The 16,251-nt window shown below is 45.6% G+C and overlaps 1 protein-coding gene across 3 annotated transcripts in view; it reads right to left on the minus strand.

Annotated features, from left to right (window-relative positions):
- Nucleotides 1-81: 81 nt before the first annotated feature.
- Nucleotides 82-16,251, minus strand: part of LOC129820297 (importin subunit alpha-7-like) — a 31,459-nt gene continuing 15,289 nt past the window's right edge. For 2 of the 3 annotated variants that reach the window (XM_055877364.1, XM_055877363.1), the window contains 3 exons: nt 15,108-15,235; nt 13,648-13,838; nt 82-8,974 (listed from right to left, as the gene is read on the minus strand). In XM_055877364.1, coding sequence (XP_055733339.1) covers nt 8,787-8,974; nt 13,648-13,838; nt 15,108-15,235 — 507 coding nt within the window. In that variant the 3' untranslated portion in view covers nt 82-8,786. The remainder of the gene's footprint in view (nt 8,975-13,647; nt 13,839-15,107; nt 15,236-16,251) is intronic. The other variant, XR_008754185.1, reaches the window with a different exon arrangement.

The following is a 16,251-nucleotide window of genomic DNA, read 5'->3' on the forward strand; positions in this document are numbered from 1 at the left end:
CATACAGCAGCAAATTGCATTCACCTTTTGGTATCTTTTTGTCATTCAAAACATGTTCAAGCAATGGAAAAACAACAGACATTAAAAGGGTTGCAACATTTGTTTTAATATTTTAATATTTTACAGTTTCCATTTACTTTTTTTCACTTGTATACATTTCCAATATTTGTTAATGCATTTTTTGTTTTGTTTATGTATTCCTGTTTGTGTCATGTTCTGTTGAAGTGTATCAGTTTCTAGTCACTCATTCATACCGTGGGTCAAGTCAAGTCACAGTATAAGATGGTTTATCGTTAGAAAAAAAAAAAAAAAAAAAAGGGGGAAAAATGAAAAAATATTTGTTTAGAAATAAATACATTGCAAAGGATAAATGAGAGATTCAAAGAGTATACATCAAGACTGGTCAGTTATGACATATGAAAAATACTTTACAAACATGTCGCATTGTAAACAATTGTAGAATAGATAGCATTATTTATTTGACAAAGCTGAGCACTAAGGCGTGGCTTGGGATTTTCGGGAGATATATCCATTTACAGGATCTAGGATGCACGACAAGAAAAGTCCCATTTAAATGTTATCTTTATTATTTTTCAAATCTTTGCCTAGGGGTAGGAGTTATTCCTGACCATAGAGCCTGACAGGGAAACACTTTGGCAAATAACTACAACCCAGTAGGCCCTCCCAAATTGCACCCTATTCCACATATAGTGCACTACTTTTGACCATGGCCAATAGGTTTCTGGTCAAAAGTAGTGCATTATATAGGGCCCTCAAACTCAACTCTGGACCTCGAAGCCAGTTTCACTGCACTATTTCATTGTTCCCTTCTAATCAGGGACCGATTTAGACCTGGGACACCAGATGTGTGAAATTAATTATCAAGTAGAAGAGAAAATACCCCTGCTATAGGGTATATAGTGCCATTTGGGACATTGATATTTTAGTAAATAAATAGTTTAACACTTTCTTCTTAAAACTGGTTAAGAGCTTGTAAGCATTTCACTGTAAGATCTACACCTGGGGTATTGGACGCATGTCTCAAATAACATTTGATTTTCTTCTGGTCAGGAAAAACCTCCTGTCCCTTTACTATTGCCATATGAAGCATTTCAGCACTTTGCAGAAATCATTACACGTGTGTATGATTCATTCAGCTCTGGTAATTGCACGGAAGAGGGAGAAGGAAGGGAAGAAGGTTCTGTCCCAAATGACAGTCTATTCCCTATTTAATACACTACTTTTCACCAGAGCCCCATGGACCCCTGTTCTAAAAGTAGTGCATTAGATAGGGAATAGGATGCACTTTTGGAAGCAGTCTTAAATGAATCCCTGGGGACGGCTGACTTTTAGAGAATATTCTATTGCCGCTCTGGTTGGTAGGTAGGTTGTTCATTCTCAGCCAAGGACGTAGCTTCTGATTCATTGTGCTAAATCAAGAGATAGCTGAAAGTTGTCTCTGGACAAGTGATTGGTTGATTGAGTGACTGGGTCTGGACAGCCAATAATAATTATATACCCTCCATATCCAAGTCAATATACATGCAATGACAAAGCACCACAAAGTCAAAAAAATAAATAAAAAATGAGTCGTCTCCATTTTGAATTAGCTGTTAGTTGTTTGTGGGTAGATGGGTTACTCATTGTGTGGCTGTTAGCTGTTTGTGGGTAGATGGGTCGTGCCAACATGGAAGTTCAAGTTGAGCAGACCGTTCAGCAGGGCACAACAGTTTGGAACATTAAGATAGAAATATGCTATGTAGAACAAACATGCCTCTAAAATGTAGAATAATGAATCACATTCTCTCCATTTGTGGCTTTTCTATCTGCAACGTTTAATGTTTTTCTACTGAACGTGGCCTTGTATTGGCCTGCTATAACTGACCTGAACCTGGGCTCGGAGCTTTTCCAGACCATATTACCCGACTAAGGAAAAACTCAGGGACCTAATGTGCAATGCAGTCTGTTTTCAGCTTAAAATTAGACTTGATGGCTCTGCCTTTCTCTAATCAAACCCATGTCTGGACTGGCGGTCCTGCATTTGCTTCAGCGTGAGGTCTGAACAGTGAAAACAACATGTTCAAATGGAAGAAAAGAGCATCATTATTCACTTAGACAGATCACCATGATAGAATAAAATACATGTTATTCTTTTTTTTCGACGATTAAATTATTCCTCTGTTCTGACTCAATCCCACAGTTTTTTGTTGTGCAAAAGCAGTAAAGAATGCCACTTGTTTAGAGAAACCACGGCAAGTCATGGAACTAGAAGATAAGAAAAATACAGCAACAGTATCTTGCACTACAAACGTGCACATTCAAGGAAAAAAAAGATTATGATCACTAAGTCAAAAGACGTTTAATCAACCTCAAGTCTTTCGTTGGTCAGGATTGGCACTTCAGTGAATAGGAGTGCATTTTCATTTTTCACAATTAGAAATATATATTTAATCCACTGATTTGTTTAATATCTTACTATTCTGGTAGTCTTTGTTGATAGACTGGACACAAAAGTAGACCCGAAAAACCAAAAAACAAAGACTACTAATATATAAATGCTGCTTCACATGTTAGTGATGTAGAGAAATTTATTAGGTAATGTTTCATTATTTTCTAGATTTATTTAGTCTCAAATGTCTGTTTGGAGGTCACTTGTTCCGTGGACAACCATTTCCCTTTAGACAACCATGGTGCATAGAATCCTAAAATAGCTTGTAGTCTATGACCATTACTAGCTGCTCTATGTCAGATCAATGCCAAGCTTAGTCTCTTACCAAATTTGAATACATTTTGCATGTCAAGCAAAGCACAACGTGTCCAAAACCACGAGTCACCATCATTGCAGACCACGAATCATCCTCATTGCAGACCACGAATCATCCTCATTGCAAACCACGAATCATCCTCATTGCAGACCACGAATCATCCTCATTGCAGACCACGAATCATCCTCATTGCAAACCACGAATCATCCTCATTGCAAACCACGAATCATCCTCATTGCAAACCACGAATCATCCTCATTGCAAACCACGAATCATCCTCATTGCAGACCACGAATCATCCTCATTGCAGACCACGAATCATCCTCATCATTACAGAGTTGAACATATAATACGGTAAGACATTGCATAAAGTCATGGCTCTCAACCTCACAGGCTCAACCTACCGAGACATCACATCAGGTAGGACAGTATAACCATAAGGGAATGACTTGCTATATAAACAGGTGCAATGACAAGGGTCCTCTCATAGCTTGCATATTTAGTCACCCCCCCAAAATGAGGATATCCTGCTGCGTTACAGATATCCTTCCAAAAAGACACTTCAGACTTTGAGAAAAGTTTGAAATAAAACATACAGCTTTTAACCCCATCGTCCACATTCATTTTTCTGGTACCAAACAATCCAAAAAAAATGCTACTATTCCGATGTTGTTTAACCCAGACGGTTCAACTCCACAAGGGGAAATGGGGGATCCACAGAACAAGTTGCTACCAGACTCCGATGGGAACATAATCATTGAACATTTGTCTCCTCCCTCACAACTGCTGTCAGTGAAAAGGTCACACTACCAGACTTTGGATCCATAAGCTCCACTGAACCCATAGATACTGATCTGAGTTCAGCTTTAACTGCCCCCCCCCCCCAATTGATATTTAAGGTTATGATTGAAGGTAAGCTGATCCTAGATCTGTGTCTAAGGGCATAACATCAAACCATCTTCAGTCAGTGTAGCAGTGAAGGGAGAAAATAGGTTCCCCTAATATCAGGAAATACACCACGCACTTCCTCAAGAAAATAACAGAAATGTCACAGTATCTCAGATATTCTTTAAGGAGGTATGAAATGATGCTGTGAATGTGATCGTTTCACTTTAATAATCCTTTGTGTGTCATACCTTCCATCTCCAGTATTAATCTAATCATTTCAAAGAGCATTGCACTGTGGGTGGGTGCACTATTTAATAAAACATGTTTTCTAAGTGCATAACTTCAAAAGTGCCTAAAAAGGAAGTGGCAAAACGATGCAAGAAAACCTTGAATGAACATACTGCATCGAAAACCAAACCTGTAGAAATAGAACACAGAAAAAGAAAACACATGATCATTCAAAAAAAAAAAAAAATCAAAAAAGTGGATTATGGAAGTTGTTGTTGAACACTTGTCCGTGTGTACAGTGTACTGTCTGCTGGTGTTGTATGCATGAAGTGTGTGTGCAAATGCATCTCTTTACTAGAATTTCTGCGGTTAGGTTCATCACGGTCTAAATTAAAAGACGTATCCCTTGCCAAACCCTGGTTGTCGTTAGATCTATGATTTCATCTCAAATGACACCCTGTCTGATATAGAGGCTCCCTAGGTGGCTCCTGTCAAAAACGAGTGTACGAAGAGGAATAGTGCCGTTTAAAATGCACCCTATGAAGGACAGAGAATAATACCCATCAATACCTAGTACATATCCCCATACCAATGATACCTGGTACTTATCCCCATGATACCTGGTACTTATCCCCATGATACCTGGTACTTATCCCCATGATACCTGGTACATATCACTATACCAATGATACCTGGTACAATGATGCCTAGTACTTATCCCCATGATGCCTAGTACTTACCATCATCACAATGACACCTAGTACTTATCCCCAACACAATGACACCTAGTACTTATCCCCAACACAATGACACCTAGTACTTATCCCCAACACAATGACTCCTAGTACTTATCCCCATCACAATGATTCCTAGTACTTATCCCCATCACAATGATTCCTAGTACTTATCCCCATCACAATGATTCCTAGTACTTATCCCCATCACAATGATTCCTAGTACTTATCCCCATCACAATGATTCCTAGTACTTATCCCCATCACAATGATTCCTAGTACTTATCCCCATCACAATGATTCCTAGTACTTATCCCCATCACAATGATTCCTAGTACTTATCCGCATCACAATGATTCCTAGTACTTATCCCCATCACAATGATTCCTAGTACTTATCCCCATCACAATGATTCCTAGTACTTATCCCCATCACAATGATTCCTAGTACTTATCCCCATCACAATGATTCCTAGTACTTATCCGCATCACAATGATTCCTAGTACTTATCCGCATCACAGTGACAAATAGTACTTATCACATTCACAATGGCCGATGCAACGTTACAAGTTGTCATTCCCATTTCTTTCCAACACGGCAGAGTTGCAAAATTACGGTACCTTTTCTCAAATTCCCGTTTCACAGAAATCCTGGTTGGAGGATTCAACAGCAGAACGCAAAAACAACTGATATCAGTTGTAACCCTACACACAATCACCACACTATTACCTCACCGCCAACTAGACAATAGATGGTATTACCTCACCGCCAACTAGACAATAGATGGTATTACCTCACCGCCAACTGGGTAATAGATGGCATTACCTCACCGCCAACTGGGTAATAGATGGCATTACCTCACCGCCAACTAGCCAATAGATGGCATTACCTCACCGCCAACTAGCCAATAGATGGCATTACCTCACCGCCAACTAGCCAATAGATGGCATTACCTCACCGCCAACTAGCCAATAGATGGCATTACCTCACCGCCAACTAGCCAATAGATGGCATTACCTCACCGCCAACTAGCCAATAGATGGCATTACCTCACCGCCAACTAGCCAATAGATGGCATTACCTCACCGCCAACTAGCCAATAGATGGCATTACCTCACCGCCAACTAGCCAATAGATGGCATTACCTCACCGCCAACTAGCCAATAGATGGCATTACCTCACCGCCAACTAGCCAATAGATGGTATTACCTCACCGCCAACAAGACAATAGATGGTATTACCTCACCGCCAACTAGACAATAGGTGGTATTACCTCACCGCCAACTAGACAATAGGTGGTATTACCTCACCGCCAACTAGACAATAAGTGGTATTACCTCACCGCCAAATAGACAATAGGTGGTATTACCTCACCGCCAACTAGACAACAGATGGTATTACCTCACCGCCAACTAGACAATAGATGGTATTACCTCACCGCCAACTAGCCAATAGATGGCATTACCTCACCGCCAACTAGCCAATAGATGGTATTACCTCACCGCCAACAGATGGTATTACCTCACCGCCAACTAGACAATAGATGGTATTACCTCACCGCCAACAGATGGTATTACCTCACCGCCAACTAGACAATAGATGGTATTGCCTCAACGCCACTAATATGTGATAACTGTCCCCTGAACTATACCATCTAATATGTGATAAACTCTGTCCCCTGTACTTTCTCTTGTCAATGGAACATTAAATTCTTATATAGTTAGATTTTCTAAGACCTAAATTACAGCACTCTCTTCAGCCTCCCCTCTTCCTCCTCCTCTCCCCCCCGCACCCTCTTCTCTCACACGAGAGGTGTGTACTACCAGGTGTGTACTACCAGGTGTTTGGCAAAGGGATACTACGTGACAGTAGGTAAGGCAATAGAAACACCATGCAAATCCTACCACAGACACACCGGGGGGGGCAGCAACACCTCATCACATTCCAGGGCCTAGTACAACTCAGCCAGCACAAACATATATTTACACCAGGGCCAAGTCCCAAATGGCACACTATATATTACACAGCTTTTGGCCAGAGCCCATAGAGTCAGAAGTAGTGCACTATATAGGGAATAGTGTGCCATTTGGAATGCATGCCAGGCTCCTATGGAACGCATCCCAGGGGTCAGAGAAATCCAAAAGAAAAACTAAAAAGCCCAAATCCTAACCGGACATGGAAGTGAGTAACTTCAATATTTTTGCATAAATCTGATGTTGCCATCTGACTAAGGTTTGACTGAGTTACGTGTGTTTTTCAAGTAAGGAATCATCCCTAATCCCTAAATAAGAGAAACAATCCCTTGAAAGCCAAAATGGAGATCTTACATCTTGTCTGTATTTATATATAAAAATAAGTTTGGTTTGGATAATCACATATTCTCGTGCTGTGGCTAGCGTAGGCCCCGCCCCCCAGCGGTGTGCTGTTTAAACAGTTAGAATCACGTCATAATTCAAAACGTATCGTTAATGAAGAACACGGCACAAATATTATATTGCTAGTTATATCAAGCTCGGATCAAGCTAATAACCTAGGTGACTTTATATATCTTTCAATATCCCCACACACACACACCTATAGTCCCTTACCCCTCGCAGACCCCCCCCCCAGTCAACACCCTCCCTTAGCCCAGACGTTTACCTGATTTTACGATTCAGATCCCAACATGCTCCTCCACAAGCACAAAACTAAAAAGTTCAACAAAAGACAAAATACATTGTAGAGAAAGGATTCAGTTAGTTCGAGAAGGGGAGAACCTTGGCTCTCCACTTCAAACCATAGTTCTAGAATTCTTAAGAATCTCCAGAATTGCTTAGTGGAACCCTGTATGTCCGATATAGAAAGAAACCAATATGAATGAGGGTTTGGCCTCTGAGTTGAGAATACATCCAGATTGTTTTATTGTTAACAGTAAAGAGGCCATTCTTCTGTCTTGGGACACTTCAGTCTTCAGGTGGTGCATGTAGATGCAATACGTTTTAGAACAGGTCAGAGAGAAAAACAGGGCTGACAAAAGCTAAAACGAGGGGGAAACAGATAAGGACGAGGAAGATAATTGTCATAAAGGAAAAGGGTAAAAATTAAATAAACACACCTCCCACTGGTCAGGTTTGACCTATCAAACCCCTACATGCCGAAGAAGGACATCCCTATGGGCAGACAGGAAGCACTAATAACCAAACCAAATCAAACCACCGTTACGGTCAGAAGAATCAGGGTATCAACAGTACTGGCGGTGTATCTGTTATTGTGTCTGTGCATGTTAAACCTGGACTGGACCAAACCTTGGCCCTGGTTGGGTGATCACTGATCTGGGAAGAGCTTTGTTTTATCATCAGGTCAAGTGGGTTGTGTTCAGCTCTCCTATTGGCTCTACAGCCGAGACGTGGCATTCCGTTAGAAGTGTCTGATCTGTTAGGGTAGGTAAAGCCAGCTCAAAGATTGGGAATATAGGTTGGATAGTTAAATCTGTAAGCCTTCCGTGGGAAAGGAGGGAGAGGACAACATTCTACCTTCCGTGGGAAAGGAGGGAGAGGACAATGCTCTACCTTCCGTGGGAAAGGAGGGAGAGGACAATGCTCTACCTTCCGTAGGAAAGGAGGGAGAGGACAACATTCTACCTTCCGTGGGAAAGGAGGGAGAGGACAACGCTCTACCTTCCGTGGGAAAAGAGGGAGAGGACAATGCTCTACCTTCCGTGGGAAAAGAGGGAGAGGACAATGCTCTACCTTCCGTGGGAAAGGAGGGAGAGGACAATGCTCTACCTTCCGTAGGAAAAGAGGGAGAGGACAATGCTCTACCTTCCGTGGGAAAGGAGGGAGAGGACAATGCTCTACCTTCCGTAGGAAAAGAGGGAGAGGACAACGCTCTACCTTCCGTGGGGGTGGAGGATATAAGGTGGATAAGGTCATTGCTTCACGGGTGAGGGGGGGGGGGGGGGGGGGTCACCACCACCCTTCATCTGTTGGGGCTAAAACTTGCCCTTTGGCTCAGGCTGGGTATAGAGGATGAGGCAATGGTTGGACATGGAGGGTGGAGGGGACTGATTATACCCCAAATTCCTCCATGGGGTGAAGATAAGGGGGTGGATGTTTTATCTGAAACTCCTCCATGGGTATGAGTGACGGTTGTTTAAGATGAACCAGATGAGAACCAGAGGACAGGGAGGGCGTTATAGCTGGAAGCCCTCCATGGGTGCCTCCTGCTGGGGAAAGAGGAACTGCTGATTGGCCTGGTCCACCGGAGGAGCCAGGCTCTGGTCCTCCTCCTCCACTCCAAAGTAGTGCTCTATCAGATCAAAGGCCTTCTGGTAGATCTCTTGGTTCTCATGACTCTGAAGAAACTCGATCTTATCCAGACCTGGAGATGGAGAGAGATGATCTAGTCATACACATGGTAGATTATGCAAGTGTGTGTCCTGTATGTATGTCCTGTGTGTGTGTCCGTCCGTGTGTGTGTGTGTCCTGTATGTAAACTCAGCAAAAAAAACAAAAAAAAGAAATGTCCCTTTTTCAGGACCCTGTCTTTCAAAGATAATTCGTAAAAATCCAAATAACTTCACAGATCTTCATTGTAAAGGGTTTAAACACTGTTTCCCATGCTTGTTCAATGACAAATAAACAATTAATGAACATGCACCTGTGGAACGGTCGTTAAGACACTAACAGCTTACAGACGGTAGACAATTAAGGTCACAGTTATGAAAACTTAGGACACTAAAGAGGCCTTTCTATTGACCCTGAAAAACACCTAAAGAAAGATGCCCAGGGTCCCTGCTCATCTGCGTGAACGTGCTTTAGGCATGCTGCAAGGAGGCATGAGGACTGCAGATGTGGCCAGGGCAATAAATTGCAATGTCCGTACTGTGAGACGCCTAGGACAGCGCTACAGGGAGACAGGATGGACAGCTAATCGTCCTCGCAGTGGCAGACCACGTAACAACACCTGCACAGGATCGGTACATCTGAACATCACACCTGCGGGACAGGTACAGGATGGCAACAACAACTGCCCGAGTTACACCAGGAACGCACAATCCCTCCATCAGAGCTCAGACTGTCCGCAATAGGCTGAGAGAGGCTGGACTGAGGGCTTGTAGGCCTGTTGTAAGGCAGGTCCTCACCAGACATCACCGGCAACAACGTCGCCTATGGGCACAAACCCACCGTCGCTGGACCAGACTGGACTGGCAAAAAGTGCTCTTCACTGACGAGTCGCGGTTTTGTCTCACCAGGAGTTATCGTCGAAGGAATGAGCGTTACACCGAAGCCTGTATACTGGAGCGGGATCGATTTGGAGGTGGAGGGTCCGTCATGGTCTGGGGCGGTGTGTCACAGCGTCATCGGACTGAGCTTGTTGTCATTGCAGGCAATCTCAACACTGTGCGTTACAGGGAAGACATCCTCCTCCCTCATGTGGTACCCTTCCTGCAGGCTCATCCAGACATGACACATGACAATGCCACCAGCCATACTGCTCGTTCTGTGCGTGATTTCCTGCAAGACAGGAATGTCAGTGTTCTGCCATGGCCAGCGAAGAGCCCGGATCTCAATCCCATTGAGTACGTCTGGGACCTGTTGGATCGGGGGTGAGGGCTACGTCAATTCCCCCCCAGAAATGTCTGGGAGCTTGCAGGTACCTTGCTGGAAGAGTGGGGTAACATCTCACAGCAAGAACTGGCAAATCTGGTGCAGTCCATGAGGAGGAGATGCACTGCAGTACTTAATGCAGCTGGTGGCCACACCAGACACCGACTGTTACTTTTGATTTTGACACCCCCTTTGTTCAGGGACACATTATTCCATTTCTGTTAGCCACATGTCTGTGGAACTTGTTCAGCTTGTGTCTCAGTTGTTGAATCTTATGTAAACACAAATATTTACACATGTTAAGTTTTGTTGAGCAGTTGACAGTGAGAGGACATTTCTTTTTTTGCTGAGTTTATGTATGTGTGTGTCCTGTATGTGTGTGTGTGTGTGTGTCCTGTATGTGTGTGTGTGTCCTGTATGTATGTATGTATGTATGTATGTATGTATGTGTGTATGTGTGTATGTGTGTGTGTGTGTATGTGTGTGTGTGTGTGTGTGTGTATATACTATATGAAGGTGTTTGTATATAATAACAGTGCATTGAGAAAGTATTCAGACCCCTTGACGTTTTCCACATTGTGTTACAGCCTTATTATAAAATAGATTAAATACAATAATTCACACAATACCCCATAATGACAAAGCAGAAACAGGTTTATATTAATGTTTGCAAATGTATATTAAAAAAAGAGAAACACCTTATTTACATAAGTATTCAGACCTGTTGCTATGAGACTCAAAATTGAGCTCAGGTACATCCTGTTTCCATGATAATCCTTGAGATGTTTCTACAATTTGATTGGAGTCCACCTGTGATAAATTCAATTGACTGGACATGATTTAGAAAGGCACACACCTGTCTATATAAAGGTCCTACAGTTGACAGTGCATGTCAGAGAAAAAAACCAAGCCAGGAGGTCGAAGGAATTGTGCGTAGAGCTCCGAGACAGGATTGTGTTGAGGCACAGATCTGGGGAAGGGTACCAAAATGAACCATCAGATCCTCCTCTCCACCCTCTCTGAGTTGGGCATCTCCGGCGCGGCCCACGCTTGGATTGCGTCCTACCTGACAGGTCGCTCCTACCAGGTGGCGTGGCGAGAATCTGTCTCCTCACCACGCGCTCTCACCACTGGTGTCCCCCAGGGCTCTGTTCTAGGCCCTCTCCTATTCTCGCTATACACCAAGTCACTTGGCTCTGTCATAACCTCACATGGTCTCTCCTATCATTGTTATGCAGACGACACACAATTAATCTTCTCCTTTCCCCCTTCTGATGACCAGGTGGCGAATCGCATCTCTGCATGTCTGGCAGACATATCAGTGTGGATGACGGATCACCACCTCAAGCTGAACCTCGGCAAGACGGAGCTGCTCTTCCTCCCGGGGAAGGACTGCCCGTTCCATGATCTCGCCATCACGGTTGACAACTCCATTGTGTCCTCCTCCCAGAGCGCTAAGAACCTTGGCGTGATCCTGGACAACACCCTGTCGTTCTCAACTAACATCAAGGCGGTGACCCGTTCCTGTAGGTTCATGCTCTACAACATTCGCAGAGTACGACCCTGCCTCACGCAGGAAGCGGCGCAGGTCCTAATCCAGGCACTTGTCATCTCCCGTCTGGATTACTGCAACTCGCTGTTGGCTGGGCTCCCTGCCTGTGCCATTAAACCCCTACAACTCATCCAGAACGCCGCAGCCCGTCTGGTGTTCAACTTTCCCAAGTTCTCTCACGTCACCCCGCTCCTCCGCTCTCTCCACTGGCTTCCAGTTGAAGCTCGCATCCGCTACAAGACCATGGTGCTTGCCTACGGAGCTGTGAGGGGAACGGCACCTCAGTACCTTCAGGCTCTGATCAGGCCCTACACCCAAACAAGGGCACTGCGTTCATCCACCTCTGGCCTGCTCGCCTCCCTACCACTGAGGAAGTACAGTTCCCGCTCAGCCCAGTCAAAACTGTTCGCTGCTCTGGCACCCCAATGGTGGAACAAACTCCCTCACGACGCCAGGACAGCGGAGTCAATCACCACCTTCCGGAGACACCTGAAACCCCACCTCTTCAAGGAATACCTATAATAGGATAAAGCAATCCTTCTGCCCCCCCCCCCCCCCCCTTAAAAGATTTAGATGCACTATTGTAAAGTGGCTGTTCCACTGGATGTCATAAGGTGAATGCACCAATTTGTAAGTCGCTCTGGATAAGAGCGTCTGCTAAATGACTTAAATGTAAATGTAAAATATTTCTGCAGCATTCAAGGTCCCCAAGAACACAGTGGCCTCCATCATTCTTAAATGGAAGAAGTCTGACACCACCAAGACTCTTCTTAGAGCTGGCCGCCCAGACAAACTGAGCAATCGGGGAGAATGGCCTTGGTCAGGGAGGTGACCAAGATCCCAATGGTTACTCTGACAGAGCTCCAGAGTTCCATTCCGGAGATGGGAGAACCTTCTAGAAGGACAACCATCTCTGCAGCACTCCACCAATCAGGCCTTTATGGTAGAGTGACCAGACGGAAGCCACTCCTCAGTAAAAGGCACATGACAGCCCGCTTGGAGTTTGCCAAAAGGCACCTAAATGACTTTCAGACCATGAGAAACAAGATTCTCTGGTCTGATGAAACCAAGATTGAACTCTGGCCTGAATGCCAAGCGTCACATCTGGAGGAAACCTGGCACGATCCCTAAGGTGAAGAATGGTGGTGGCAGCATCCCTACGGTGAAGCATGGTGATTGCAGCATCATGCTGTGGGGATGTTTTTCAGCGGCAGGGACAGGGAGACTAGTCAGGATCGAGGGAAAGATGAACAGAGCAAAGAACAGAGAACCTTGATGAAAACCTGCACCAGAGTGCTCAGTACCTCAGACTGGGACAAAGGTTCACCTTCCAACAGGACAATGACCCGAAGCACACAGCCAAGACAACGTAGGAGTGGCTTCGGGACAAGTCTCCTAATGTCCTTGAGTGGCCCAGCCAGAGTCCGGACTTGAACCCGATCGAACATCTCTAGAAACCTGAAAATAGCTGTGCAGCGACGCTCCCCATCCAACCTGACAGAGCTTGAGAGGATCTGCAGAGAAGAATGGGAGAAACTCCCCAAATACAGGTGTTGCAAGCTTGTAGCATAATATCCAAGAAGACTAAAGGCTGTAATCGTTGCCAAAGGTGCCTCAACAAAGTACTGAGTGATGGGTCTGAATACTTATATAAATGTGATATTTCAGTAAAAAAAAAATATATATATATATATATATATTTGCTAAAATGTCTGAACTGTTTTTTTTTGCTTTGTCATTATGGGGTACTGTGTGTAGATTGAGGGTTAAAAAAAAAAAACTAAATAAAAAATGTGGAAAAAGTCAAGGGGTCTGAATACTTTCCAAATGCACTGTACGTACAATAGGCCTCTAAGAGAGAGCAGTAGGGGTTGATGTTTGTATATACATACCATAGGCCTCCTCTATGAGAGAGCAGTAGGGGTTGATGCCGGTACCACTGGGTCCTGCATCCTGCTTGGCCTCTTGGTCTCCCAGTCTCAGAATGTTCTCCAGACCGTTCAGAGACACCTGGACTATCTTACTGTCCATCACCGTCAACAGGTCACACAGAGGCTTGATACAGCCCAGGTTCACCAGGTACCTAGAGAGAGAGAGAAAGGGATAGAAAGAAAATACAGATTTAAAACACAAAAAGAGAGAGGGAGAAGGAGAAAGAGAGATGCATTGAACCCTCAAAGAAAAATAGGGAGGAGACAAAGTGTGTCGTCGAAGAAAGAGAGGAGAAAGCGAGAGAAAGAGAAACCTAAGTAATAAATATGGAATGTGTTTGGTTACAATCCAGCCGCTTGCCAAATGCAGCGGCCTTGAAACAGGAGTGTTATTGTCTCGTGACATTCCAGGGAAAAAGAACTGCAAAGAAACTCAATAGGGGACAAATAGCTCCCAGCCAGGCCTCAGACACATGCAAGTTCAGCAAATGTAGCTCCTGTCTGATATCACCGGGACAACGGGGGAATTTAAGGATGCACACCGTGGAAAAACAGCTGAGCCTGGAATCTCAGACCACACGAGTAGGAGAGAAAAACTAACAATCCACCTCTTCTTAACCCCTCCCCCTTTCCTATTCCGACATCGCTAGGGTTCTTGACCCCTCCCCCTTTCCTATTCTGACATCACTAGGGTTCTTGACCCCTCCCCCTTTCCTATTCTGACATCACTAGGGTTCTTGACCCCTCCCCCTTTCCTATTCTGACATCACCAGGGTTCTTGACCCCTCCCCCTATCCTATTCTGACATCACTAGGGTTCTTGACCCCTCCCCCTTTCCTATTCTGACATCACTAGGGTTCTTGACCCCTCCCTCTTTCCTATTCTGACATCACTAGGGTTCTTGACCCCTCCCTCTTTCCTATTCTGACATCACTAGGGTTCTTGACCCCTCCCTCTTTCCTATTCTGACATCACTAGGGTTCTTGACCCCTCCCTCTTTCCTATTCTGACATCACTAGGGTTCTTGACCCCTCCCTCTTTCCTATTCTGACATCACTAGGGTTCTTGACCCCTCCCATGGTCAAATTTCTGATCTGAAAGGACTATAGGTGAAAGCAATAACAGTTCAATACCAAAACAACCCCAGCCACCTCTTTCCTAGTTCTACCCTTCTATCTACACTATAATTATACCAGATGTCCTGTTGAAAGGTGTGTGTCATATCTCATCTGTCCTGGTGTGTGTCATATCTCATCTGTCCTGGTGTGTGTCATATCTCATCTGTCCTGGTGTGTGTCATATCTCATCTGTCCTTGTGTGTCATATCTCATCTGTCCTGGTGTGTGTCATATCTCATCTGTCCTGATGAGAGGTGTGTGTCATATCTTATCTGTTCTGGTGAGGTGGGTGTGGCTTTATACCTGATCTGTTCAGGCATTCCTCCAGAGGTGGCGTTAGTGATGGCCCAGGCTGCTTCCTTCCTGGTTCTAAACTCCGCCTTCTGCAGGATGTCGATCAGCACAGGGAAGATGTTGGCGTCAATCACCGTCTAGTAGAGCAGAGGGGCAACACGAGAGGAGGAGGAGGAGGAGGGGCAACACGAGAGGAGGAGGAGGAGGGGCAACACGAGAGGAGGAGAGGGGCAACACGAGAGGAGGAGAGGGGCAACACGAGAGGAGGAGAGGGGCAACACGAGAGGAGGAGAGGAGCAACACGAGAGGAGGAGAGGGGCAACACGAGAGGAGGAGGAGAGGAGCAACACGAGAGGAGGAGAGGGGCAACACGAGAGGAGGAGAGGGGCAACACGAGAGGAGGAGAGGAGCAACACGAGAGGAGGAGAGGAGCAACACGAGAGGAGGAGAGGAGCAACACGAGAGGAGGAGGAGGGGCAACACGAGAGGAGGAGGAGAGGAGCAACACGAGAGGAGGAGAGGGGCAACACGAGAGGAGGAGAGGGGCAACACGAGAGGAGGAGAGGAGCAACACGAGAGGAGGAGAGGAGCAACACGAGAGGAGGAGAGGAGCAACACGAGAGGAGGAGGGGCAACACGAGAGGAGGAGAGGGGCAACACGAGAGGAGGAGAGGGGCAACACGAGAGGAGGAGAGGGGCAACACGAGAGGAGGAGAGGGGCAACACGAGAGGAGGAGAGGGGCAACACGAGAGGAGGAGAGGGGCAACACGAGAGGAGGAGAGGGGCAACACGAGAGGAGGAGAGGGGCAACACGAGAGGAGGAGAGGGGCAACACGAGAGGAGGAGAGGGGCAACACGAGAGGAGGAGAGGGGCAACACGAGAGGAGGAGAGGGGCAACACGAGAGGAGGAGAGGGGCAACACGAGAGGAGGAGAGGGGCAACACGAGAGGAGGAGAGGGGCAACACGAGAGGAGGAGAGGGGCAACACGAGAGGAGGAGAGGGGCAACACGAGAGGAGGAGAGGGGCAACACGAGAGGAGGAGAGGGGCAACACGAGAGGAGGAGAGGGGCAACACGAGAGGAGGAGAGGGGCAACACGAGAGGAGGAGAGGGGCAACACGAGAGGAGGAGAGGGGCAACACGAGAGGAGG

This window comes from Salvelinus fontinalis, chromosome 22, assembly GCF_029448725.1.
Source record: "Salvelinus fontinalis isolate EN_2023a chromosome 22, ASM2944872v1, whole genome shotgun sequence".
In the NCBI taxonomy this organism is placed as follows: Eukaryota; Metazoa; Chordata; class Actinopteri; order Salmoniformes; family Salmonidae; genus Salvelinus; species Salvelinus fontinalis.